Source organism: Cynoglossus semilaevis, chromosome 6, assembly GCF_000523025.1.
Source record: "Cynoglossus semilaevis isolate Cse_v1.0 chromosome 6, Cse_v1.0, whole genome shotgun sequence".
Taxonomy (NCBI): Eukaryota; Metazoa; Chordata; class Actinopteri; order Pleuronectiformes; family Cynoglossidae; genus Cynoglossus; species Cynoglossus semilaevis.
Window position 1 is genome coordinate 4467582 of NC_024312.1, and position 24415 is coordinate 4491996.

Consider the following 24415-nt stretch of genomic DNA (forward strand, 5'->3'; position numbering starts at 1 on the left):
TTTCAATATTAAGCATAAATATTACAAATTGTTATAATAACATCATGTATTTTCCCTGAGACTACTACGTATCTCTGAGACCTGTTCAAATGGTATTTGTTGTGAAATCAACGTCGCTACGCCTCCCTGTGGCCTGATTTATAAGGTGAGTTGTACATCCTCGAAAAACCCATTCTTTTAAGTTTTTCATGTTCAGATGGAGTGAGGTGTGTCTCCTGCAAAAGCACATTCTCGCTTTTCATTTTTGTCTCAGCTGGGTTGAAAATCCCATTCACATCAAAACAGATCACATTAATGGTTTGCCCATTCATTGTTGATTGTCACACAGCCAAAAAATCTCTCCTGGAGTCCGTGGAAGTACGCGAACGAGAACATTCTAAAACAGTCTGAAACGGAACATCAGAACAGTTGTTTCCGATGCTGAGGTTCGCTTCAAAGGAGCCTTGTGGTGCATTGTAAATAAAAGGCTCCTGATTTCTGACCCGGTCTCTCCTCCCCGGCGCCTGTCAGGTGGACAGAAGCTAGATCTCCTCTTGGTCCAGTGTGACAGGGTCTTCACCGCAGTAACTGGGAGCCCAGATCTGCATCTTGGCAGAGTATGGCGTCTGAAACTTCATTTGTTTTTCCTTCGACACCTTTTTGGCCATGCTCTCTCTTTATCACCTCTTCTTTAGTCCGCCAATTACCGAACTTAACCACTATGGGGCGAGGTTGTGCCTGTGGGCCGGTGGGAATTCGTTGAGAATATCTTCCTTCTATAAAATGCCCACCAGGATTGAAAAAAACCAAGCTTTTTAGAGGTAAATTGACAAAACCTTCCAAACTTTTTAGAGGTAAATTGACAAAACCTTTGGAAAGCTAGAAATTTCGGCTGTCATCCACTCGATACTGGAACTCTCTCAATTTTTGTGTTGTTTCTTCTTCACAGACACATGTTCTCCTGGGGGTCAGACCCTGGAACAGCTGACCAGTCTGGACACAAAACTGAAGGGAAGTTGTCAAGTAGTCAAGTCCTGGTCATCCATGATGGCCTGCAGAGCCTCTAGTCCTTCCACAGACACCGTCAGACTCCCAACCACCTCACTGCTGTCCAACACGTCCACAACTGCAGGACACACACACATATACATACATACATACATATATGTATATATACAGTATATCTCCATATAGTGCTGTGTGGCCGTACTGACCGTCCAGACTGGTGTCGGTCAGATCCTCTTGTCTCTCCAGGATTGATGGGATCTTCAGGAAGGCCACGCCCACATCCTCACACTCTCTGTCCTGTTCTTCTTCCTCTGGAGGCTCACTCACCACGGTGAACCTGATCCTGAAGAGGGGCAGATTTGAGTCCAGGACAACACACACACACACACACACACACTCAGGTGTCTTACTCTTCCATGTGAGGACGTTGTCCCTGCAGGACTGTCTTCAGCAGCTGTCTCCTGGCTGCGTTGTTCTCAGCATCCACAGGAATAACTGAGGAACAGCAGAGTCACAGAGAGTTAGAATGATGTGGGAGGGGGAGTCGGGGGTGGGTGAGGGTGAGGGGGGGGGTCTCCTGACGGTGCTGGTTCTCATCTGACCTCCAGACTCTGACCTTTGCTGTAGTTGAAGTTGATGCCCCTGCCCAGGGTGGGTTTGGGGAGAGACAGGGGAGTCTCTTCTGTGGGCAGGTCCAGGAAGGAGTACTCCACAAACAGACGTACCACACTGGGGTCACGGGCCACACGGGACTCTGGCCTCAAGCTGAGAGAAACCACCTCCACCATGATCCGCTCTGAGGGCTGAGGACGAAGGGTGGAGTTTAGTGTCATCATCTGCAGACCTCTGGCTGCAGGAACCAGGAGCAGCTCTAAGAGGGGCTCCTTATGTTGAACACCAATATCCCCTGACCTGCTGACTATGACTCCTCCTGTTTGTTGTGAGTTTCACTGCTGTCTTCTTGGCTAATTTGTTTTTTTTCTTCACAGATTCAATTTTTACGGTGATATATTTGTTTTTCCACAGGTTTATTTTTTTCAGCTCCTTTTACTCTTGTAAAATGTAAACACTGACCACAGACTATTTACTGTAGGTTTCAGCGCTGCAGCTCAGAGGTGGAGATATAAATAATGAATCCAGTCCAACACTGGACCTCCACAAAAATAAACAGCAGCTCCCAGAACCTCTGCCCACCACCAGCTGCAGATCGATCTGAACAGAGAGGAGGGAGAGCCCAGTGAGAAGGTAAACAAAACCGGGCCGTTCACTGACCTTCCTCCCTGTGGCCTGGCTGTGAACGATGATGTCATCACTGTCAGACTGAGCCGATTCACCTGCAGCCTCTGGAGGGAACAGAAGGGAAACAAAGAAGAACATGAACATGAGCAGAACGTGAACTCACGGTCTTATGTTGTGACGAGACCAAAGCGCATTTTTCATTTTATTTTATTTTCAAACTGAGCCTGTGCACCTGAGAGACAAAACTCAGGGCCTGAACGCTCGGCTCTGTGAACATGTTCTGTGTTTGTTTGGATTTCACAAACAAACACTCGGCTCATTCTCCACCAGAAGCAGAAACTCCTCATTATTAATTGACCAGGATCAATACGTGTTGTTATCTGACCTTCACTGACTTCCTCAGAACCGTCTGAGTCCGACTGGGACCCAGGGACCAGCTGACCCACCGAGAAGATAGACTTGTCCTCATCCTGGTCTTTCTCTCCGGTTTTTACAGCAGCTGGAGTCCAGACCTGAAAAGATACAAAAAAACAAAAACAAAACAAAAACAGAAACTGTTCTCATCCTGGTGTCAGAACCAGAACCACGTAGAAGATGAGAACAGAAGACAAACTTACTGTTTCCTTCTCCACCTTTTTCAGAGGTGGAAGTGATGGTGGTGTTAGTCTGCTGCCTGCAGCCTGAAAAGACAAAGATATTTGTTTACTTCTGCTTTGTTGGTATTGATGGTCAGAGCTTTAATGTTTACAGGATTAAAATGGAGATGAAAGATGAAAGTCATAACAGATACAAATCTTCACTAATAATCCTCATTAACCCTCAGTAATAATCACAATTTATCCTCATTAATAATCCTTATTAATAATCCTCATCATTACTCCTCAGTAGTCCCTCCTTCCTCCGTCTCTCTCTCCTCCATCACTGACTTCAGACCATTTTAACTGCAGTTCAGTTAAAATCTCACCAGTTCATCTTCAGCAGCAGAATTAACAAAGGTGACTTTTTTGGTCCCAGGTCCGTCCTTTGGTTGAGACTCTGGTCTGGGTTTTGGTGCAGGACTCAGACCCTGACGAGAAGAAACAAATGTTCATGACTTTTCCTCCAAAGACCACACTGTGGCGCTCTTTTTGACAAAAACCACTCGATGGAAGGTGTTTGTATTTGTGCCAGTGATTAGTGATAGGTGGTGTCAGTTACAGTTGGTGTCAGTGATGGGTGGTGTCAGTGATGGGTGGTGTCAGTTACAGTCAGTGATCCTGTCTGTAAAGTTATCATTAGATCCTCACAGACAGGAAGTAGAAAGAAAAAGGTCTCACGTGTGGATCTGGACTCAGACGACAACTGATGACATCACTGGAGTCTGGAGCAGACCTGATGACATCACTGGAGTCTGGAGCAGACCTGATGACATCACTGGAGTCTCTTGACAGCTTCAACCAGTAAGTGACAGTTCCCACAGACCCAAACTCAGAACCTGGAGCAGAATCAGAACAGTGCAGAGAAGCCACTCTTCTTTAACACTTTTTTCTAAACATGTAAACTTTTTCACGTCTCACTCTCCCCTCTTTCTGGGTGGTGTGCCTGCCAACACTCACCCTCCAGCTCCATCGTCCCCTGGACCTTTGTGTTCTGCTCCAGCAGCTGCTGCAGTGGGATCTGCCCGGCCCCCAGTGTCCTCCAGTCGGTGCCCAGGGCCTGATGCAGCTCCACAGTGAGCACGTCTGTGCGGAGGTAGTCTCTGAAGTCTTGGTTCATGCTGGTCACGTACTTGGAGGTGTAGCCATACTGAGGTCTGCGCCCCATCACCACTGGAGTGGAGTGCAGCTTGAATAGATAGAAGGAGTAGGTGCAGAAGGTGTAGGGTTCACTGTCCCCCAGAGTGTGGAGGAGAGCAGGAGACAGTGAGGCGCTGACCAGCTGAAGCTCCAGCAGAGCTTCTCCAGACTCCAGACCCAGGGGTTGGTCCAAGTCTTCTCCTCCGTGCTCCCCTGTGAGGTCTGCTCTGAAGATGGGTGAGGAGTACACCTTCTCCTTCAGCTGAGCTGAGGATCAAGGGAGGAGGAACGAACCAACATGTCACTACGTCTCCACCTGTACTGCACTCTGTGTTCCTCAGTACTACGCTCTACTCCTTACCTTGTAGCTTCATGATCTTAGCGTTGCTGGTGTGGAGCAGCTGGGTCTGATGGTCCATCTTCTGCCTGTAGCTCACTCTGTCACTGTCCATCTTCTGCTGCATGGCCTCCAGCTCCACCTGGTGTCAGAGAGAAGTCATCAACAGCCAGACACCGTGGTGTCAACGTCATCCACCTTTTTTAAAGGACGCCCTTGGCCAAAAATGAATCACACGCATCACAGTGACAGCAGCCAATAGAGGGCGCACCAGTCCATAAATCAAATGGATAAAGATGAAGCAGAGGTCAGGAGGAGACGCGACAGAGGAAGCTCCTGTGGTCGGGTTAGAGCCACAGTTCACCTCAAACAGAGACAGAATGATGATGATGAGTATGAAGAAGATGAAGGTGATGAAGGTGAAACCTTGTAGTCCTGGCTGATCTTGCTCTCGGTGATCAGAAGGTGTCTGGCCTTCTCCAGCTCCAGGATGGTCTCAGCGTGTGCGGCCTCAAGCTCCTGGACACAGCTGTCTGTACTGGTGCTCCTCCCTCCTCCCTCCTCCTGCTCCAGGAAGCTAAGATCACTCCTTTCCGTCCGATGTTCATGCACCTTAAAAATAAAACAAGAAAATATTTGCTGCTCAATTTCAGTGTTAACCTGTCTTCTGAGCAGGATGCTCAACAGCGCCCCCCCAGCTCCTGCCACCTCCTGAAGGTCACGTTAATTTTTTGCTTCAAATTCCTGTTAAATATAAATTCATTTGTGTCACCTTGGTGTTGGACTGTAGTCGACCAATCAGTGAGCGGTTTTCTTCTCTCTGCTCCAGGAGCTGAAGCTGAAGATTCTTGTTTTCTTCCACCAGTTTGTCATGATTCTCTAGAGAACACACAAACATGAATCCTGTCAGGGTGGAGGAGTTTAACCAACAACCCCATCATCTACATTCCTCTGCCCTCGTCTCCAGTCAACACACCCCGCTCAGCCTTCAGCCTCTGGAGGATCTGGTTCTTGTCGTGGAGGTCGGCCTTCAGAGCCGTCTCCAGCTGAAGGATCTGGAGCTTCAGCTGCTGCTCCTGGACCTGCCACCTCTGCTGCTGAGACGTGTCAAAGATGCTGGGGGACACAGAGGGGGAGCAGTGTCTCTCAGACGTGAAGTTCTTCACAGACCCAGTCAAATCTCTCTGATCCTGCAGGTTGCTGTGGTCTCACCTGTCCATCAGTTTGTTGTAGCTCTCCTTCAGCTGATCTCTCTCCTGCTCTACTTCACTCAGCTGCTGCGGCAGCTGCACAGAGAGACAGAACTTCAGTCTGATCTTCATCCTCTGAACACACACAGCTGAAAAAAAACATTCTAGTATTTTCTAGAAAAGTCCTTCATCCGTTAAAGCTGCCCTTCCCTTCTTCTTCTTTGGACAAACTGCAGTACACACTGGGTCTGTCCAGTACCCAGGTGCAGTATTTCTAGAGTCTAACCTTGACCTTTGTGTCTGTATGGATTAAAAGGTCAAAGGTCACAGACTCACCAGCTCCAGCCTGCTGCTGGAGACCTGCAGCTGGGTCTCCAGATCCCGACACTTCTGCTTCTCCTGTCTGAGCTGCTCAGAGAGGTGGTCCAACTTCTGGACGGCGGCCTTCAGGGTCTGCTTGTGCTGAAACAGACAGGTTTGACAGCAGGTCAGTGAGAGAGCTGAGCTGTGGTACCATCTGATGTTCCTGATGTTCCTTCACACCAGTGAGGAGTGGGTGGTGTTGGTGGTGCAGCTCACCTCCTGGAGCTCAGCCTCCAGCTCAGTGACGGCGTTGGATTTGTCCGTCAGCAGCTTCTGTAGTTTGATTTGCGTCACGTTGTCGTTGACGTGGGACCTGAGAGAGAAGAAGAGTAAAGTACATGTTTGTTTAACCACAGGTGAAATCAACCAATCACAGGTAAACCTCTAATTCAGGGTCAGAGGTCACGGTCAGTACCAGAGGTGACTTCAGTCAGCTGACCTGAGTTTGTTGATCTGTTGCACCTGCTGAAGTCGGTCTTCATATTCCGCCTCCTTACTCCTCATCTCCACCTGCAGCTGCTCAAACTCCACCTCCATCTCCTCTATGTGGCGCCGCTGAGACTCTATCACATTCTCTCTGCGGTGAAAACAACGAGGCATCATCACAGTGTCAGAAGAATGAAAATCAAACTTTAACTCAGACTCAGACTGGTCGACACAGGACGCTGCCCCAGTCCAGGGAACATGTGTGGGTGCTGAACTCACAGATTCCGATTCTTGGACCTGGTCTCCTCCAGACCTGGTCTTACATGACTGACAGGTGAAGAGTCGTCTCTCCTCTTTAACCCAGAGTTCACCCTGGGTGGGATGTGTTTGTATGGACGTGGCCTGCTGTTCTGGGAATTCATCAACTGCTGTTTGGCCACTAGCAGGCGCTGTTTGAGCCCCTCATTCTCTGTCTGCAGTCCCCTGACCTTCTCCTGGAGTTCCTCCATCACCATCTCCATCTCTACGTTTCGAACTCCAGGGACGGGCTGAGCCCCTCCTGCAGCCAGCTGCTCCATCCGTCCACGGTCCTTCACCAGCTTCACCAGTTTAGTTCCCAGTCTGAACGGGTGAGAGACACAGTCTGTGAGGTCAATGTCCCACCAGGTGAAAACACTCAGAGGTGACCAGGTGCACCAGGTCAGCTGAGTGCACCCAGGTCGTCTTACTGTTTGATCTTGTCTTCCTGTGTCTGGATGTGCTGTTTGAAGAGGAAGGACTCCTCGTACAGACGCAGGAACCGGTCCTCCAGCTCTGACCTGGACACTCGGGAGACGTCAGTTCGCACCCGGGCATTTTGATGAACCGACGTGTCTGAAATCAGATCCAAATCAGCCTGAAATCATCTGTTGGTTTTAAACATGCTTGAAGGTTATGATGAAAACCACTGAGACGTGATGAACGGTGCCTTCAGTCTATTTACACAGTAATCACAGTTTGTGATGAAAACACACAGGTCAATGTTTTAAGGATGACTGACCTGGTACAACAGCTTTGGGTCGGGACATGTCACCAGCTGCTGCTGCTGCTGCTGCTGCTACATCATGTTGACTGGACATTTGACGGTCTGAGAAACAAACACAGGGAGCAGGAACATTTAACTTGGGAAAATGTTTTATTTATACCACATGTAATATTGTAAGATGAACTAAATACAAATAGCACGTGATCATTTATGGAAATGGTTCCTATTCGTAATATTTTGGTCTCAAATGTTTGCCGTATTAACAGTATATATTCAGGTCTAAATTATTTTTATTTTTTTATGGAAACAGGTCACATAACTGTGCCCTGCTCAATAAACACAAAAATGTAAGTTGTTCTTGTAAAAACTGTAAAAACCCGCTTATCCATTTTAATTAATTTTATACAGTGTTTGTTGTTTGTTGTTAGTGTGTGGACACGTGGCTGCGACATTACGAAGCTTAAAGTTTAAGTTTGAATTGTTATTGTTTTTTTTAAATTTCAAACTAGCGATGGCGCTAAGCTAACGTGCTAGCCTTGTTCCGTCTGTTCTTTTACAGCAGTAACCCGCGCTCTCGTAGCCAAAGGCGCTTTCTCGTTAATTTAAATAAACAAAAACATGAATGTAAGTGTTAAAAGTGAAAAAAACTTACACGACCGGGACTCTGTTACCAAGTAAATCAGGCTTCACCGCTCCATCGCGTTGTTAAGGAAACGCATCAGCCGCTTTGACTTTTGGGAAACGAAGTTTTTCATACCGAGTCTCGGAAGATTTCATGTTCCGTTTCCGGTGTTTCTGGCCATTTCAAGGCCAAGTTTTCTGAAATATCTATATAATATAGATAGATATCAGTGTCTTATTACCACATGTGATTACACATTAGTAGGATGAACTCCCTCACCACACACTTGACACCAAACTGAGTCCTTCACCTCATTTTCAAAGAAATAAAAAAAGACATTTAGGTGACATGACCAGAGTGACAGAAGGTGTCCAATCAGATTCCACTTCAACGATGACATCACACTGGACGACAGGTAACAGAAGAACACCTGGGGAAACAAATGTGTCCACGTTGGCCAGTGTTGACATATATGTCACATATATTGACACATGGTTTCATCAGATGGACAGCCAATAGAAATAAGACGCTGTCTCTTCAGCCAATCACTGTGAAGACTGTGACAACAGACGGAGTCAGTGTTCGACTCCGTGTTGTTTTCACTGTGTCACAGCTGTCACTCCGTCTCCTCTACATCACACACTCAGCAGGAGCAGCTGAACTCCTCCTGAGCTCCTCCTTTTTAGTGACACTTCTCATCGTTCTCGCCCCTGAACCAGGAGCGACCCTCATTACCATCGTTTAGCTGTCGCTGGTTGGCTTCAGAAGGAAATCTAAAAAGAACAAATCACTGACATCATCTCAAAAATGACAGTTTGTTCAGGCTGCTTCATGTCACGTGACCCACGGTTCCTTCTGTTCTTTGTCTCCCTCTTGTGTCGACTGTCGCTCAGCTCTGGACTCTGACAGGTTCAGACCCCGGGCTCTCTGATCTGGTTTAACTCCACTGACTGGGACACACACTCTGTGTGTGTGTGTGTGTGTGTTGACAGGGTGGGAAAAACAGCAGCAGCTCCACCTCCTCCCCGTCCTTCACCTTCCCCTTATCCAGCCACCCCTCCTCCTCCTCATCCTCTGCCTCTTCCTACCCCCCTTCTCCTCCCCATCCTGACAGACGTGTGTTTCGGTGTTAATTAATAACCAATCTTTTCTTCTCTGTTTTCAGACTGAACTTCATTCATCTCGTGATCATTTCCTCAGAAGGGAAAACGTGTCGTCGGTTTGATTCCCCGTGTGATCACATTGGTCTGTCAGTGGAATATGAAGACGCTGTCACTGATCAGAAGGTTTTCCAGCAGAGCCGTTGATGAAGGTCGGAGGTCAACATCGTCAGAAATAACGAGCTTTCATTTTCACTGAAGTCCACTCACATCATAGTCTTCATCAGACTTGGACTGAAGAGGATCTCCACATGAAGGAGCCAATCAGAGGAGAGAGGAGCCTCAGGCTCCGCCTCATCAACCCAGACAGAAACTTCACCTCCTGGTTAGTGTACTTTGGCGTGACTGGACCATGTGACCCAGCAGCTTGGACCAGTGTTGATTAAGTTCTCATTAATCAAAGACGTGATCATCCTGCAGTGACTCCATAATGAGGTGTGTGTGCTGAGGGACAGCGGACGGACCTGATCACATGTTGAGCCTTGTAATTCCTCCAGCAGAAAATCATTATTTGGTGTTCAAACAGAAAAAGAGACTGGGGGGCGAAGGTGGGGGGGGGGGGTGGGAGTTAATGATTTAATTACAGACATAAGCTCTGGGATCAGCCTTCAGCTGGGACGGTGTGTGTGTGTGTGTGTGTGTGGGGGGGGGGGGGGGTGATATCATCAACGTAGAAAGATTCAGAAGAACGTCAAGGCCAAGTCCCTGGAACAAAGGTCTGACACAAAACTGGTGACAAAGGTCGTTGACCTCTAACCCATTGTTCAATATTCATGACCTCAGGACATCACGATGATGATGATGATGATGATGACATCACAGGTTATGTTGAACAATTTTAACAGTTGACTAGCATGTAAAGAGGAAGCTAACGGAGTTAGCAGGTCCTTCAACGAGGCTAGGCTACGCTAACTCCTTCAGCCTTTCTTCTTCTCTGGTCTCTACCAGGAGATTTGAATCTTGTGAGCATCTTTACTGCCACCTACTGACTCTTCAGTTCATCAGCCTTGCTCAACAGTAGAAAATCCAAAGAGAGGGTGGAACCCTGGCTGATGTTCCCAGGAACAAACACTTCCTGTCAGACTGACAAGAGACACGTGAAGCCACCGTGTTGTGTTCAGGTGTGTCAGGTAAAGACGACTGTTGTGAAATGATGAAGTCCTGAAGTGACAGGATCAGCTGAGTCTGTACCTCAGACCAGAGAGGGACTTCAAAGACTGGATCCTTTAAACCCCCGTCTCCTTCTCCACCTCCTCCTCCTCCTGGTTCTCCTCCTGGTTCCCGCACAACATCATCCTGTCCGTCACACTGTCTCCTCTGGTTTATTCTGACGTGTTTTTGTAGAAACTGTTTGTGGTTTAAACACAGATTAACTGGGCTGTGTCCCAGTGGACCAGCCGCCTGTCACTCACGTCAGCGTCAGAGTTTCTAACCACAGCTAAGTGACAGTGAAGACGGTGTCGATGGTGTGAAGTCAGCGCTGGTACAGAGACGCCTCGAGTCTCCAAACTGGAGCTTTGATGTAGAGAACAAACGTCCAACAGAGAGACGGACGTCTCCACCTGTCACACACACACACACCCAGTGAAGACAGAGACGTCCTGTGAAGACACCTGAGTGGACGTCAACACTGTTTGACTTTCAGCACAAGATTTTGAAAATCCTCTGATGTTTAAACAGACGTTTAGTTTCATTTCAGAGGGAAAGGAAACGTCAGCAGGAGGTGCAGCAGGAGGTGCAGCAGGAGGTGCAGCAGGAGGTGCAGCAGGAGGTGCAGCAGGAGGTGCAGCTGACGGCCGATTCTTCCTGCTCCTCTGATATTGATCTGACACCTTTCCAGAATCTAGAAATAAAGGAGGACAGAGATACAAGAGGAGAAGGAGATGGAAGAGGAACCTGGAGTTACAGCCTGCTGCCTGGATTTAGCTGTGCCCACCACTTGGTGGCGCTCCCAAGACACTTTTACTGCTGTTTATGGGTCAGCGGAGAGCTGTGAGGTCACGACCTTTAATCAGACTCCTGCTGGTACTTCACATTAATTACTGAGCCGCAGTGGGACGCAGAAGACTGTCCTTCAGTCTGTCAGCACTCACACAGCAGGGGGCGCAGTCACAGCCACTTCTATTTATGGCACTAGAAGATGCGATAGAGGGAGAATCTTTTTTCCTTTCATTGGGTCAGGGGACACGGTCAGACAGTACTGACAAGGTTAGACTGTGGTTAGTAAAAAGAATTATAGAGATTGTCCACCAGGGGGCAACTCTATGGGTTGTTGATTACAGTTGATTTACAATCAAACATGCAAATGAGTCCATTTGAAACAAAGTCAAAACATTTTTTATTTTTGATGGAGCATCGTGATAAACTATATGGCCTGTGACAGGTCAGGAGGCCAGTGGTTGAGAACCTCTGTCAACAACAGTTCAACAACAATATCATCGTAAACATTTTCATCTTCAGCATCAGTTTGTCTGAGTCCACACACACACACACACACACACACACACCACTGTTTATACAGTACATGTTTCTGTGATTCTGTCAGGTTTCTAACAGATCTGGATCAGTCCAGTACCAGTCCAGTACCAGTCCAGTCCCAGTCCAGTCCCAGTCCACTCCCACGGAGCTGAAGTCTGAGTGTGTGTGTGTGTGTGTGTGTGTGTGTTTGTTTAAAGAAGAAGAGTCTGTCAGACGTCAGGATCTGACCACACAGGCTTCGAACCAAGAACAAAGACTCCATGAATATACATGAGACACTCACTTCACTTCCCATCAGGCTTTGCTGTCCTACCTCCTCTACCTGAGTGACAACCAGCACTGAGATGCTGTCACTGGACTCTGCTCATTCACCCTGATTGGCTGCGAGTTTTCACATCCCGATCCTGGGATAAATCTAAGAACAAAACAAACAAAAGAAAGAAAAGTTACTGATCTATATATTATAGAAAAAAACAAACATTATTTTCAAGTGTGTTATTGTGGCTGCCTGGGGTGTGAACCCCCGCTATACTCTAGGTAAAGATACTGGTTGGTTCTTGGTGACTTTGGTCTGAGCTAAAATCACTGATTTTCTCTGTGGACTTTGGTCTGATTCCCGGTCACCTTGATTATTTAAACATGTTCTAAGTTTGGTCTTTTTAAAAATCAGTTTTGTGGCGAAGGAGGAAAACCAGAAGAGCAGAACTCTGGGTTCTACTCTCCTGGTTTCCCTCCTCCTCCACTTCTATCTCCTCCCTCTCCATCTTCTGCCCTCCTCCTCCTCCTCCTCCTCCTCCTGTTCCTCTCTGTCCCAGGAACCCTCTCCTCCTCTCTGCTCAGATGTCACTTTGCTCAGTACGTAAACGCGTCATGGCTTTTCCAGCTCAGAGTTTCCTCTTCCAGCCTTCGGTCTCTCTGGCTCTGCGCTCCTCTTCCTCCCCCTCCTCTTCCTCTTCTTCCTTCAGCTCTAGGTTCATCCCAGGTTGCAGGTCAGTGGAGCTGGACCGCTCCTGCTCCTCCTCCTCCTGTCGCTCGGCTTTTGCTCCTTACTTCAGTTCAGCTCCGTCCTCTGCGGGGTTTAAGGCTCAGCTGCGGCTCGGTGGAGAACCAAGGAGTTTTGAGGTGAGAGACGGAGGAGACGGGTTTTTACTTTTTAATTTAATTTAATTTAATTTCATTAATTTGAGTTTAATTTGTCAGCATTTCATTCATTCAATTTCTTTAGGTTTGATTAAAGAAGACAGAATGTAAAAATTATAATTAAGAATTCTTCACATAAAAAGATAAAACTTTGAAATATTTTTTATATTGTTTAATAAACGTCACGGTCTGTGGATGCTGCTGCGTCAGAGCCAAGAAATTAAAGTCTAATGTAGAAAATAAATAAATTATTATTATTACAAAATACAGTTTCAGATAAAAAACAAATGTTTAAAATGTTTTGAAATTAAATTTAAATGCACTAAGAATAATTTATCATAAAATCTAAATTTACACTAAAACAGTTAACATTAATTTTATTTTATATGATTTATCTTATATAATTTATTCTTTAATATTAATATCTATATTTTTTACATTTTTTATGATAAGTATTTAAAAAATCATTTTATTGATTTGGTTTTTTTGAGTCGAAGTATTTATTTTCAACATCCAACAAAAAAACCCAAATTAAAACATTCATTAAATGTTTTAATTTTGATCTCAGTGAGACTTAGAACCAGAACCACATCAGAACCAGAACCACGTCAGAACCAGAACCACGTCAGAACCAGAACAGTTCGAGTTCTTCTCTGTCTGTTTTCTCAGGGTCCAGGCTTCGGCCCCTCCTCCTCCTACTCTTCCTCCCCCTCCTCTGGTTCTTTAGAGTTCCACCCGTTGGGGGCCCTGGCGCCGTACCCGTACGGAGACCCCACCTACAGGAAGAACGCCACACGAGACGCTACGGCCACGCTCAAGGTCTGGCTGAACGAGCACCGGAAGAATCCGTATCCAACCAAAGGAGAGAAGATCATGTTGGCCATCGTCACCAAGATGAGCCTCACACAGGTGGGTCACTGGTCCACGCAGGTGGGTCACTGGTCCACCCATGGTCCATCCCACACTGGTGTGTCCTCACCCTGTTCCTCACCCTCAGGTGTCGACCTGGTTCGCCAACGCTCGCCGTCGACTGAAGAAGGAGAACAAGTTGACATGGACTCCCAGGAACCGCAGTGAAGACGAGGATGAGGAGGACGTTGATCTGGGGAGACATGAGGACGATGATGTCACGATGAAGATGAGAACTGATGAGACGGAGACGGCTGGTGAGTGTGTGTACGTGTGTGTGTGTCTGTGTGTGTGTGTGAACTAATCCCGTCCTCTGTTCTGTCCTGCAGACCTTCCTCTATCCTCAGTGGGGCGCTGTCATCCTCTGACCTGCAGAGACGGCAGCACTGACGTTGTCCTCAAACATCCAGACTTCACTGAGTCTCTGGACCGAGGACCGCCCCCCATCACAGGCCCAGCCCCCACTGGCAGCTCTCCTCAACACACCACACCTCGGACGCTGAGACCCCCGGAGCCGGACCCTACTTCCAGTCCACCGTCTGAGGACCTCAGAGGTCCTGGTGGCTCCGTCCAGGGTCCAGTCTCCAAACCCAGACTCTGGTCTCTGGCTGAACTGGCCGCCTCCTCAGACAAAACCCCAGGATCTGGTGACTCCTCTCAGAGGCCCACACCCCCCTTCATACCCCGGACCCTGTTCCCCCACAGCGCCCCCCTGCCCCCACATTTCTACTACACCTCTGCTCTTGTCCCAGGATATTCTAACTTTGCCCCCTCAGTCTCCCCGCTCCCCCCGGGGCCACATCTGACCGGATTAGAGCAGACGATGCTGCAGCGGCCAGAGGTCACGTTGGGAGACGATAAAGTGAGGAGTCAGTGGGAGGTGCAGGAGCTGAAGACAGGGATGAACGACGTCTAAAGACTGGACTTAAAGGTAGAACCAAGTCTTAAAAAAAAAAGAACCGGTCCTTAACAGAAACACTTACAGGCTCTGATTGGTCGACTGACCTGTCAGTTACCTTCATGTCTGTATCACCTGAATTAGACGCTGACGTCACCGTAAACACACAGACAATGGCGACGTGACTCTGTCCAATCAGACGCCTCGGACAGTCACGTGATCCTCTGCCTCACAAACATAGGCTGCACTTGTTTTCCTCAGTGTTTTGGACTGAAGTTCCTCCTGATATGGTGGTCTTCTGACCATAGGTGTGAATGTGTGTGAATGACTGTTTGTCCTGATACCTGACCCTGTGATGGGCACGGTGTAACTCTGCCCTCACCTGGTGACTGCTGGGATTGTCCCAGGCCCAGTTCAGAGACTGAAAAGATCGACAGTTTGTGTTGATTCTTCAGGTTTTTCTATGTCAACATGAAAAGAATGATTAAAAGTTACAGACAGAAGCTGTCCTTCTGTCCACTGTCCTCTCTGTCCACTGTCTTCTCTGTCCACTGTCTTCTCTGTGTCAGTCAGACGTCTCTGTGGGGGATCTTCACCTCACCTCTTGGGTGACTGGGGTTTTTGTTTGTCTGGTCGACCAGTAGCTCCACGTGTCAAGCTGGTTATTTTCTTTACAGAAAAAAAAAAAAAAATTCAAATTAAAATAAATATTCAAGACCCCCCCCCTTTATCCATCACCTCAGACAACAGGTGAGTAACCCCCACCCCCCCCCACTCCCACCTCCTGAGTTAAATGCTGTCAGACAACATTGAACTTGTCAGTGATTGTCTGAGCCGCGGGCCGTCACTGAGCCGCGGGCCATATCTGAGCCTCCTCTGCCAGATGTCACCTTTTAAACTGAAGCCACTGCAGGACTCCTGCCTCGCAGCTTCCCAGCTCACCCTCCACCTTCAGCTGCAGCAGCTGGTCTCACTGGCAGACCAGCAGGCAGCTGTCCCTCAAACTCCTCCACTGTCCCCAGCTGACACCCCTCACTGTGGCCACGGGGACCAGAACCATCTGCTCCCATTACTGTGCCTCACAACACAAACAGATGTATGTATGTATATGTAGGGACGTTGGTCTGAACTAAAATCACTGATTTCTTTGGTCTGTGAACGTAGTTTTCAACAATGTACAGTGTGTACCGTACTCCAGGTCAACTCCAGGACCATTCCAGGACCATTCCAGGAACACTCCAGGAACACTCCAGGACCACCTGACATCTGACAGAAACTTTCAGCATTATTTCTCATTGTTTTGTTGGACATTTATCTCAAGCGTATTGCAGTCGCCTAGAGGAGAGTGCCCCCTGCAGGCCGCACCTCCCCACAGCAGAAGGCCCGGTTTCACGCTTCGCCTGAGTCAGACTGAGGCATGCTGGGAACTCTTGGAGAGCTGGGTAAACTGCTGGGCCGAGGGACGCTCCAGGACTTGACATTATTTGAAACTTCAGCTGTTGGCCCACCCAGGTACAACGCCTCCTGCAGGGTGGTAGGGATCATTGTTGTCAACTCCTCTGTTTGTGACGGAGGAAGAAGGGAGGAGGAGAAGAACGCTGGGAATGAGCTAAAGAAGGAAGATTTATAATTATTATTGAAAAAAGGTGGTTTAGAACAAACTAAAATAAACATCCAGACAGATCAGACGGCAGAGAAGAAGAAAAATTAAGTTACTAAAAATGAAAACCAAGGATAGTGCTGTAGTTGAGTTAAAATATATATTAAAAATCAAAACAAAACAATTCCCAGAACGAGACAAAAGTTTAGAAAAACTATTTGGTCTGAAGATGGGGGAATATTGAATTACCAAAAAAGTAACGATCGAATTTCTTAAATAAAAATTAAAATAGTAGATATTGCAGAATTATGTCCTCCAGTCCAGTAGAGGGCAATAATTAACGTTTTAACAAGTGCCACTGCTCTACTTCTACGTCATCAACAGGCGACGGTTTTTGTTGGTGTGTACAGGCGAAGGAAAATGGAGTCGAACCCGACAAATGAGCTAGCTCCGCTCTTAGCTCTCATCGGTCCGGTTCTCAGTTCGACTCTTCCTGCGGAATTCGAGCTCCAACTGTTTGAGCAGGTGCGGCTCAAGACGAGTTTGCTGCTGCGGCGGCGCAGGCTGCGGGAGCAGCGGGAGAGGCAGCGGCGAACGCGGCAGTACCTGCGCCGCAGAAGAGCCTTCCTGCTCTCATCCCTGGCGGCTGCTCTCAGCCTCCTCTCCGCCACCGACACACAGACCGTGGTTCCGAATCCGAAGCGCAGACAGAACTTTTGGACGATGGCCCAGCGTTTCAACGATGATGAGTTCAAGTCTCAGTTTCACGTTTCCAGGTCAACCTTCGATCATCTCCTCCAACTGATCGGTCCCGCGATTAAGCGAAAGGAGACGACCTCCGTGGTCCCCATCGAACCGGGCCGCCGTTTGGCCATCACCCTGTGGTGGCTGGCCCGCTCCGGGGAGTACCGCGGTATCTCCGGGTTTTTCGGTGTTGGTGTCGGCACCGTGTGTAGCATCATCCGGCAGGTGTGCACCACTATTGTGGAGCGGCTTCTTCACCGCTTCGTGTCGCTGCCGAGCGACCAGCAGCTGGACGAGACCCTGCAGGCCTTCAAAGACCGCTGCTACCCGCAGTGTGCGGGGGCCATCGGCGTGACCCACATCCCCGTCACCGCCACCAGGAAGAACCCGGAACAGTACCTGAACAAGAACGGCTGGCACTCGGTCATCCTGCAGGCTGTGGTGGATCAAAACATGTGGTGAGGCGGGAGGGTCTGGCACCTGGTACCAGAACCGTGTATGTTTTTTTTATAAATGGTACTAGGGACAGAGCGCATGTGTTTTTCAAATCTAAGAACTGTTACAAGGAACTGGTAAAGTTTCAGGAACCTGTTTTCACTGAAATAATGTGTACCAGGTGACAACAACAGTACCAGGAACTAGTTAGTGGAGCAGTGTGTCTGTGGACTGGTACTGACACCAGTCTGTTCCGTGTCTGTGTCCTCCACAGCTTCACTGATGTCCATGCCGGCTGCCCCGGCAGCAGCAGCAGTACCACGGTACTGTCCAGTTCTAGCCTGTCCATGAAGGCCGTGGAGAGTCCTGACAGGTACCTGTTCCCCAGAGAGGTGAGGGTCTGGACCCAGGTACCGATCGGTCTGGACTTGAAGCTTGTTTCGTTAATTGTTGCCTTTAACTCTGATTTCCTGTAGAGGTCGCTGCTGTGTGACAGCGTGGAGGTCCCAGTCCATCTGATCGGTGACGTCTCCTTCCCCCTGAAGCCGTGGCTGATGAAAGGCTACAGCAGCGAGGAGCAGCTGACCTCGGAGCAGCGCCGCTTCTCCTTCACCCTGTCGTCGGGTCTGTCTGTGGTGGACGCTGCCTTCGCTTGCCTGAGAGGACGCTGGCGGTGTCTCTTGAAGAAGGTTGACATGGACATGGCGCCAAAGATCATCACGACCTGCTGCATCCTCCACAACATCTGTGAAGTCCAAGGAGACCACTTCCTGCCGGAGTGGAACACCGAGGTCCGGCCTTTGGACGGTTCGGGCAGACAGCCTGACATGGACCCCAGCGTCTCGGAATCCTACGGCACCGCTGAGGCCATGAGAGACACCATCGCCTACAACCTACTGACCATACTGCAGTTCTGACCACCTTCATGTCTGCACTGGAGGAACTTTATTCTCTTTTTATTGGTTGTTGTAATGGAGGGGTGTCAAACCTACGGCCTGTGGGCCTAAAGTGAAGACTGTGAACGTTCATCTGATTGACTTTTATGTATGAAAACAAAGAAGAAAAGACTGAGTTATTTTTAGTGTAATGATGATCCTGGTCCTGGTCCAGGTGGACACTCCTGTTCTAATGTTTGGTGATGTTTTATTCATTTTTTAAAGAAAAAACGTTTTTCTAACTTACTCCTTTGAAATCAAAGGAGATTTATATAAAAAATACCTTTGAACACCTGAAATGCTTTGATAATTTCATTATTTTGTCGAGCACAAAAAAAACTACATCAGACTTGATTTTGTTTTAATTCCAAATTTAAAAAAAAACAGTTAGTACATGTCAAAGTCATCTTAAGGTAAATTGCAGTTGTTACTCTCTGCCAGTAGATGTCAGTGCTGAACAATAATAGTCGAGAACAGTGTGATCGGTGAAGAAACCCCGCCCCATCCCTTTAACACCAAGGAAAAGTGTAGGTACTGTATAGACTGGTCCGCAGGAAATGACATCACAGACAGAGTCTAGAGGTTTGAGGCAGAGGAGTTCTGAACGGTCAGTGTCATCTGTGACCAGCAGACGGACTGAGGTACTGACTGAGGTATTAGTGGGCTGCAGCCCAGCAGGGAGGTGGTCCAACTCAGGGAGCTTGGTCTTCTGTCCAGTCCTCTGGTCCCTTCTGGTCCCTGGAATGGTTTCCTTGTTCTCGGTCCAAAATGGGATTCAGGCCTCTGAAACCAGAGCGGGGACGAGTCTGTGTCTCAGCAGCGTGTCCTGAGACTGGTTGACCTGGAGACTGGACGGGACAGACATAGTCTGTGGACTCATCTGGACGTCTTCTCCTCAGGTGGGTCAGGTTGGACAAGCCCAGCTTCTTTGGCTGCAGAGGTTTAAAACAGACGTGAGATTATCTGAAGACAAGGATCACCTGTCCATCAACAAGGAGCTCCTCCTGGTGGTCTACTGTGGTTACTGCAGACAAACATGTCTGACCTGTCCACCAACTATCTGACAATCATCTATCTGTCCACTTGTTGTCCACCGTCTGTTGAGGGGACAAAAGTGACAGGAGCTTTCTGTGATAACATTACCAGGGGCTCTTGACCCTCTGACCTCTGACCTTCACTTTAGCGGAGATATTGAGTGGGCTGGAGCCCAGCGCCTCCATGAACTCCCTCTTCTCCTGCTGGGCTTCAGATCCCACCAGGTTGTTGAAGTTGGTGGTGATGTGGCGCCGCAGCCGCGTTGTGTGAGTGTGGATGTTCGGAAGGGTGGCCAACGAGTCGGCGTTGACCCGCGGCTCCAGCATCTGCAGAGAACAGCTGCAGTTTAGGGTCATGACAGAGTGGTGGCGCCAGCGTTTGAAGGAGCTGCTGGTTCACTGCTGCCTCCGGTGGTCAGTTTGTGTATGGGGGTAAATCTGGAGCATTATTTAAATCATTCAGGTCAGTCGACGACAAACGCACGACAGTACAGACAGAGGCGCCATAAGACTGGTAGAACAGAACCCTGGACCACGGAGCTGGAGGAAGAACCTTCCAGAAAAGAACGGCTCCAGCTTCAAACCTTTGATGTGGAGTTTTTTTTTTATTTAAATAAATCAACTTACTATCAGTCCTCCGTGCACGCCGCTGCCCCGCAGGTTGGGGGCGTACTCTGCTAAGTCCACGGACCGCAGCCACTCCATGACCCGGTGGTTGGACCACTGCACCACCTCAGTGGGAGAGAACTGACTCTGAAACCAAGACAAGACCAAGAACGTTGGATTGAATCTGATCTACTGAAGCAGGAAGTTCGAGTCCATGTCTTTGGTCAAAGCTAACGCTAACCAGGGAAGGGTTAGTCTGATAGAAGTGGACATTAGCCTGTCCAGCTAACAGTTAAAGCACAGAAAGGAGGTGGTGACGGTTGTTTCCACATAGAGATTCAGGAAGTTCCTCTTTCTCTCTCTCCTCCCCCTCGCCCTCCCCTCCTCCCCCTCTTTCTCCTCACCACCTTGCCGGCTCTCCGTCTGAGGCAGTGTGGGTTGAAGGCGTGGAGGTGCAGGACCCGTATGGCGGCCTTGATGCTGAGGTGGTGGAGCTGACTGGTGACCTTGAGGAGCAGCAGGTCGTTCTGATAAACACACACACCAAGCAGTTCTTCATCTCTAGAACTGACTCAGGCCTGTCAAAGACTGGACTGTGGAGTGTGCACCCTACTGACCACGGTCAGGTACTGCAGCATGAGTCCGTCCACCCGTCCTTCGTAGAACTGGTCCTTGTACTGGGGCAGCCCGATGTCGTCCAGCCAACCTGCAGCAGGAGCAGCTCCAGGATTAACCCTTCAGTGTCTGGAGCTGCAAACCCAAGAGAACGGATCGGTGCTCACCTGTGACCCAGACGTGGTCCAGATCCACGGACCGCTCCGGCTGTGGGCTGCTAGCTGCCTTCATGGCTAACTGCAGCTTCTTCCTGTGGAGGGGGCTCTTCATCGCCATCTCCTGTCAAACACAGAGAGATGTCCTTTCAGACTGTTGTTGTTTCTTCTGAACTCAGTACCGACCTTTAGGAACGGGTCAGAAATAGAACAGAGAACTGAAGGTTTTGTGTGTGTGTGTACCTTCTCCAGGTCATGCGGGGTTGCCGACAGCAGTGTCTGACCACTGGTGACCCACTGACGGGCTAAGACAGAGTACGGACCCAGTCCGATGTCCTCCAGCCAATCACAGACCTGCTCTGTGTTCCACGTGGAGAACGGCGTCTTCATGTCTCTGAGGTGGACACAGAGTACCACTGTCAATCCTCAACGGGACTAAAGCTTAGACCAGGGTGATGTCATCATGAAGAGTACCTGATGTTCCATGAACGGGCCAGTGGGGGCCCAGCTGTGGCTCTGAACCCCCCCCTCCTGAACTCTCCCAGCTCCGGGTCGTGAACCTGGACAGGACTCCCTGACTCACTGCGGCGTATCCTGGAGGTTACAAGAACGTAAACAGTTCAGGTTCCTGGACTGGGCCTAAAGGAACCTCCACCAGCAGCTCATCACAGCCAACGAGGACCGGTTCCTGTAGACTGGTACTGATGGCTGCTCTGATGCTCATGTCAGAATCTGGATGGAGTCACATGATCAGCCGAACAGTTTGGTCTTCGACACTCACTTCCCCCACAGTTTCCTGATGCCTCGGTGATTCTTCCTCTGCTCCAGTGAACCAGGAGACTGCTGTCCTGAGGACAGAGTAGACCGGTCTGAGAGGAGGAACTCCTCCTGCTCCTGCTCCTGCTCCTCTGTAGGTCCTGAACACACACGAGAGGCAGGAGTAAGAAAGAAGCCAACGGTGTTGACACAGGATGACCTCACTCCATGAAGAAAATCAGCGATTTTAGCTCAGACCAAAGTCCATATCCAATCTGATCTACTCTAAACATCAACCAAAGACTGAAGGTCAGTCAATATTAGTAGAACATTCTGGGCAACAGTGGAACTCACTCAGACTGTAGTCATGCCCCTGGTGGAGAACAGGTGACACCTGCAGTGGAGACATGTAGTCAGAGTGTCCGTTGAGCTCCACCCTCCGCTCCATCTTTCTGCTGCGTTTTCCAGGCAGAGTCTGGTACTTGCTGAGCTCCAGCTGAAGGTTCTGCAGCAGACAGCAGTAGTAAAGGGCTTTTTAGGGAAACAGTGACACCTCAGGTTGGTTTGTTAACTACAGGTGTTTCTTATTCCCTGCTTTAAATGTGAAGACACAGACCTCCTGTAGAGAATCACTGTGTAGCTCCTCTAGACTGTTGGACCTGGACCTGGACCTGGGCCTGAGGAGAGACAGCACAGCCGAGCTACAACACCAGGTGTTTACACACACACACACACACACACACACTGGATCCTGGAGACTGTGATAAAATCAGGCTTTTTAATTATCCGTTCCTTAATAAAACAAACTGAGGTGAGTAAAAAAAAAAAAAAATCTATACTTTTTGATAACTTAACTTTTTTTTTACTTAATTCAGACAAAATTATTGAAGAAAAAAAACCAACATTGAAGTAAATTTGATGTCAAATAAAAACACGAAGATAAAACTAAGACACTGATGAAGAAGTTAAATTTGTTACTGAAGAACCTCAGAATACTACAGTATTACTACAGTATTACTACAGTATTAATAAGAACCCGCTGAAGGGGAGGGGCCTCATGTGTGTGTGTGTGTGTGTACCACAAGTCCAAGGCCCGGTTGTACGAAGATGAAGACAAGATGAGAGGGGACAACTTTGGAGAAGAAAACTAGACACAGAAATACACACTGGTTAGAAAGACACTGTGTGTGTGTGACTGTGTGAGTGTGTGTGAGCGTCCTCTCACCTCTGACCTCAGGGTGTCAGCGTGAGCTCTGTGACTGACAGCTGAGGTCCTGACAGAGTTCAGCTCCTCCTCACTGCTGCCTGCAGCAGGACAACAAGACAGAGACAGAGGAAGTGAGTGAGTGAGGAGTGGGCGTGGCCAACCCGTGTGTGTGTGTGTGTGTGTGTGTCATCATGTTCTCAGCACTGACCCTGGGTCAGAGCCACCACGTCCCTCAGCTTCCTGTACTGACCCAGCAGGACGGTCAGCTCCTCAATACGACGGTCCTGGGGATCAGCACAGGTCAAAGGTCAAGAACCTCATCATTACAAAAATCTGAGAGTGAACATCCAAGAGTGAGTGTCTGTGACACGGCAGACACAGACACTAACACACCTGCAAACAGTGGGATTAGCCCTTTAACCAATTGACTCCATTTCCCTTCTCATCATTGGAGGTCAACAGAGACTCCATCCCTGCCTTTAGTCGCTGGTACTCCTGGTCTAACAGAAGAAGACAGTACAGGTACAGGTACAGTTGACTGACTATGAAGAGGAAGGCTGTTAGAGGGTACAGTTTGCAGACTTAACAGAAGTAGTTCTGGAGACACAGGTCAGTTTATGTTGGCGTGGCTGTGAACCAGCGTGCCAGAGGGTACAGTTTGCAGATTTAACAGAAGTAGTTCTGGAGGTCATAGGACACAGGTCAGTTAATGTTGGCGTGGCTGTGAACCAGCGTGCATGTGAATGTGCACGTGTACCTCTCTCTGCGCTGTCATTGGCTGAGCTGTCTTCAGTCAACAGCTGCATCTTCAGGCCCTCGATCTCAGCATCTTTGGAGGCCAAGATCTGCTGCAGCTCCGAGATCTGGGTCTGTGGAGCAGAGACGGAACCAGAGTCAGTCTCCCAGAGAACCAGGAGCTACAGGGTCTGGACCCCCGTCCTGGCCCCCCCCCCCCCCCCCCGCCGCGGCCGGGGGTCCGCACACCTTTCTTGTTCTCAGCTTCTTCTCAAACTGACTCCTCTGTCCTTCCAGCTCCTCCACTCTGCTCTTCAGCTGCTCCACCTCTGCAGCCAAACCCTGTCACACACACGGACACAGACTGAGACGTGGTCCAACATCAGGGTTACGGGCAATAACGGTCCATCAGGTCTGAGGGACAGGACCAACAGAACCCCTGACCCGGCTCAGCACAGACAACCACAGTCCAGAGGAAGTCTGGGTTAAAACAAGTGCGCCTCCACCTGGTCAACTTTGTTAGTACGGCATCAGGGCTGTCACTTTTTACATCCTCAGTTTAAAACACTACACCTGGGGTCAAAGGTCAAATCAGAGTCTTACAACCAATATTGTTTTAGCTAATTCTTCCCCTGTTGGCTGGCAGTGGTACTGCAGCCAAATATGTCTCTCATTAGAGAAGCTAACCATCTGTGATGAACTGAAGTGACAGCCCACTGCCATGGAGGGAAAAGTACCACAGAGCCAAACCCCGGCCTGGGTCCAGAACCAGATGTTTGACTTCATGTGAGGAGCAGATCTGAGGCCGAGTGGAGAACCCACGTCCATCAGACGTTCTCCAGATGGACGTGGGTTCAAACAGAGATCAAAGCTTTGATGTCCTGGAGACAAGAAGAAAATGGTTCCTGTAACTGAAGAACTCAGGAACTCCTCACAGAAAAGTGCATCAAACGTCTGCAGGAACCAGAGAACCAAACAGTACCAGCACAACCACAAGTTAGTTTGGTTTTGGGAAGCGACCCGATGGGTTAGAAGGAGGGAGTGG

The 24415-nt window shown here is 48.8% G+C and overlaps 5 protein-coding genes across 9 annotated transcripts in view; 2 read left to right on the forward strand and 3 right to left on the reverse strand.

The window, feature by feature from the left end:
- Positions 1–849: 849 nt before the first annotated feature.
- rpgrip1l (RPGRIP1 like) lies at positions 850–8167 on the reverse strand. Of its 2 annotated transcripts, XM_008311436.3 has the most exons (22): positions 7994–8165; positions 7357–7443; positions 7046–7190; positions 6597–6938; positions 6331–6468; positions 6108–6204; positions 5865–5990; positions 5551–5624; positions 5315–5454; positions 5111–5217; positions 4765–4950; positions 4363–4480; positions 3822–4268; positions 3543–3700; positions 3191–3292; positions 2844–2906; positions 2612–2738; positions 2260–2330; positions 1604–1790; positions 1398–1482; positions 1194–1330; positions 850–1105 (listed from the first exon to the last, which is right to left on the reverse strand). In XM_008311436.3, the coding sequence occupies exons 2-22, from the start codon at positions 7433–7435 to the stop codon at positions 999–1001; spliced, it is 3036 nt and encodes a 1011-aa protein (XP_008309658.1). In that variant the 5' UTR covers positions 7436–7443; positions 7994–8165; the 3' UTR covers positions 850–998. The 2 variants fall into 2 exon arrangements, with proteins under 2 accessions (XP_008309658.1, XP_024911794.1); XM_025056026.1 differs by lacking the exon at positions 850–1105 and having other exon boundaries at positions 1590–1790; positions 7994–8167.
- Positions 8168–12471: 4304 nt separating this feature from the next.
- Positions 12472–15082, forward strand: LOC103379771 (iroquois-class homeodomain protein IRX-5-like). The gene is made up of 4 exons (XM_008311438.3): positions 12472–12723; positions 13411–13650; positions 13739–13907; positions 13980–15082. Exons 1-4 carry the CDS (start codon positions 12472–12474, stop codon positions 14564–14566), a joined length of 1248 nt encoding a protein of 415 aa, XP_008309660.1. The 3' UTR covers positions 14567–15082.
- A 1421-nt stretch (positions 15083–16503) lies between these two features.
- On the forward strand, positions 16504–18561 carry LOC103379696 (protein ALP1-like). The gene is made up of 3 exons (XM_008311331.3): positions 16504–17350; positions 17602–17719; positions 17804–18561. Exons 1-3 carry the CDS (start codon positions 16569–16571, stop codon positions 18242–18244), a joined length of 1341 nt encoding a protein of 446 aa, XP_008309553.1. The 5' UTR covers positions 16504–16568; the 3' UTR covers positions 18245–18561.
- A 45-nt stretch (positions 18562–18606) lies between these two features.
- The window catches only part of LOC103379772 (liprin-beta-2-like), a 13537-nt gene continuing 7728 nt past the window's right edge, over positions 18607–24415 (reverse strand). For all 4 annotated transcript variants that reach the window (XM_025056600.1, XM_017032970.2, XM_017032971.2 and 1 more), the window contains 17 exons: positions 23620–23712; positions 23393–23504; positions 23074–23135; positions 22844–22919; positions 22654–22733; positions 22508–22575; positions 22045–22105; positions 21783–21933; positions 21454–21589; positions 21147–21266; positions 20916–21066; positions 20685–20796; positions 20520–20608; positions 20307–20429; positions 19924–20049; positions 19435–19623; positions 18607–19194 (listed from right to left, as the gene is read on the reverse strand). In XM_025056600.1, the coding sequence (XP_024912368.1) occupies positions 18955–19194; positions 19435–19623; positions 19924–20049; positions 20307–20429; positions 20520–20608; positions 20685–20796; positions 20916–21066; positions 21147–21266; positions 21454–21589; positions 21783–21933; positions 22045–22105; positions 22508–22575; positions 22654–22733; positions 22844–22919; positions 23074–23135; positions 23393–23504; positions 23620–23712 (1989 nt within the window). In that variant the 3' untranslated portion in view covers positions 18607–18954. The remainder of the gene's footprint in view (positions 19195–19434; positions 19624–19923; positions 20050–20306; positions 20430–20519; positions 20609–20684; positions 20797–20915; positions 21067–21146; positions 21267–21453; positions 21590–21782; positions 21934–22044; positions 22106–22507; positions 22576–22653; positions 22734–22843; positions 22920–23073; positions 23136–23392; positions 23505–23619; positions 23713–24415) is intronic.
- far1 (fatty acyl CoA reductase 1) overlaps positions 22084–24415 on the reverse strand; it is a 33088-nt gene continuing 30756 nt past the window's right edge. Inside the window, exon 15 of the transcript XR_003049993.1 lies at positions 22084–22099. The gene's annotated coding sequence lies outside the window, so the exon portion shown is untranslated. The remainder of the gene's footprint in view (positions 22100–24415) is intronic.

Coding starts and splice junctions, on each gene's coding strand:
- rpgrip1l (XM_008311436.3), bottom strand. CDS start 7,435: ATGTCCAGTCAACATGATGTAGCAGCAGCAGCAGCAGCAGCAGCTGGT. Junction 5,455..5,550: donor TACAACAAACTGATGGACAG/GTGAGACCACAG, acceptor TGTGTCCCCCAG/CATCTTTGACACGTCTCAGC. Junction 4,269..4,362: donor TAAGATCATGAAGCTACAAG/GTAAGGAGTAGA, acceptor CTTGATCCTCAG/CTCAGCTGAAGGAGAAGGTG.
- LOC103379771 (XM_008311438.3), top strand. CDS start 12,472: ATGGCTTTTCCAGCTCAGAGTTTCCTCTTCCAGCCTTCGGTCTCTCTG. Junction 12,724..13,410: donor GAGAACCAAGGAGTTTTGAG/GTGAGAGACGGA, acceptor CTGTTTTCTCAG/GGTCCAGGCTTCGGCCCCTC. Junction 13,908..13,979: donor TGATGAGACGGAGACGGCTG/GTGAGTGTGTGT, acceptor TCTGTCCTGCAG/ACCTTCCTCTATCCTCAGTG.
- LOC103379696 (XM_008311331.3), top strand. CDS start 16,569: ATGGAGTCGAACCCGACAAATGAGCTAGCTCCGCTCTTAGCTCTCATC. Junction 17,351..17,601: donor GTGGTGGATCAAAACATGTG/GTGAGGCGGGAG, acceptor TGTCCTCCACAG/CTTCACTGATGTCCATGCCG. Junction 17,720..17,803: donor GGTACCTGTTCCCCAGAGAG/GTGAGGGTCTGG, acceptor GATTTCCTGTAG/AGGTCGCTGCTGTGTGACAG.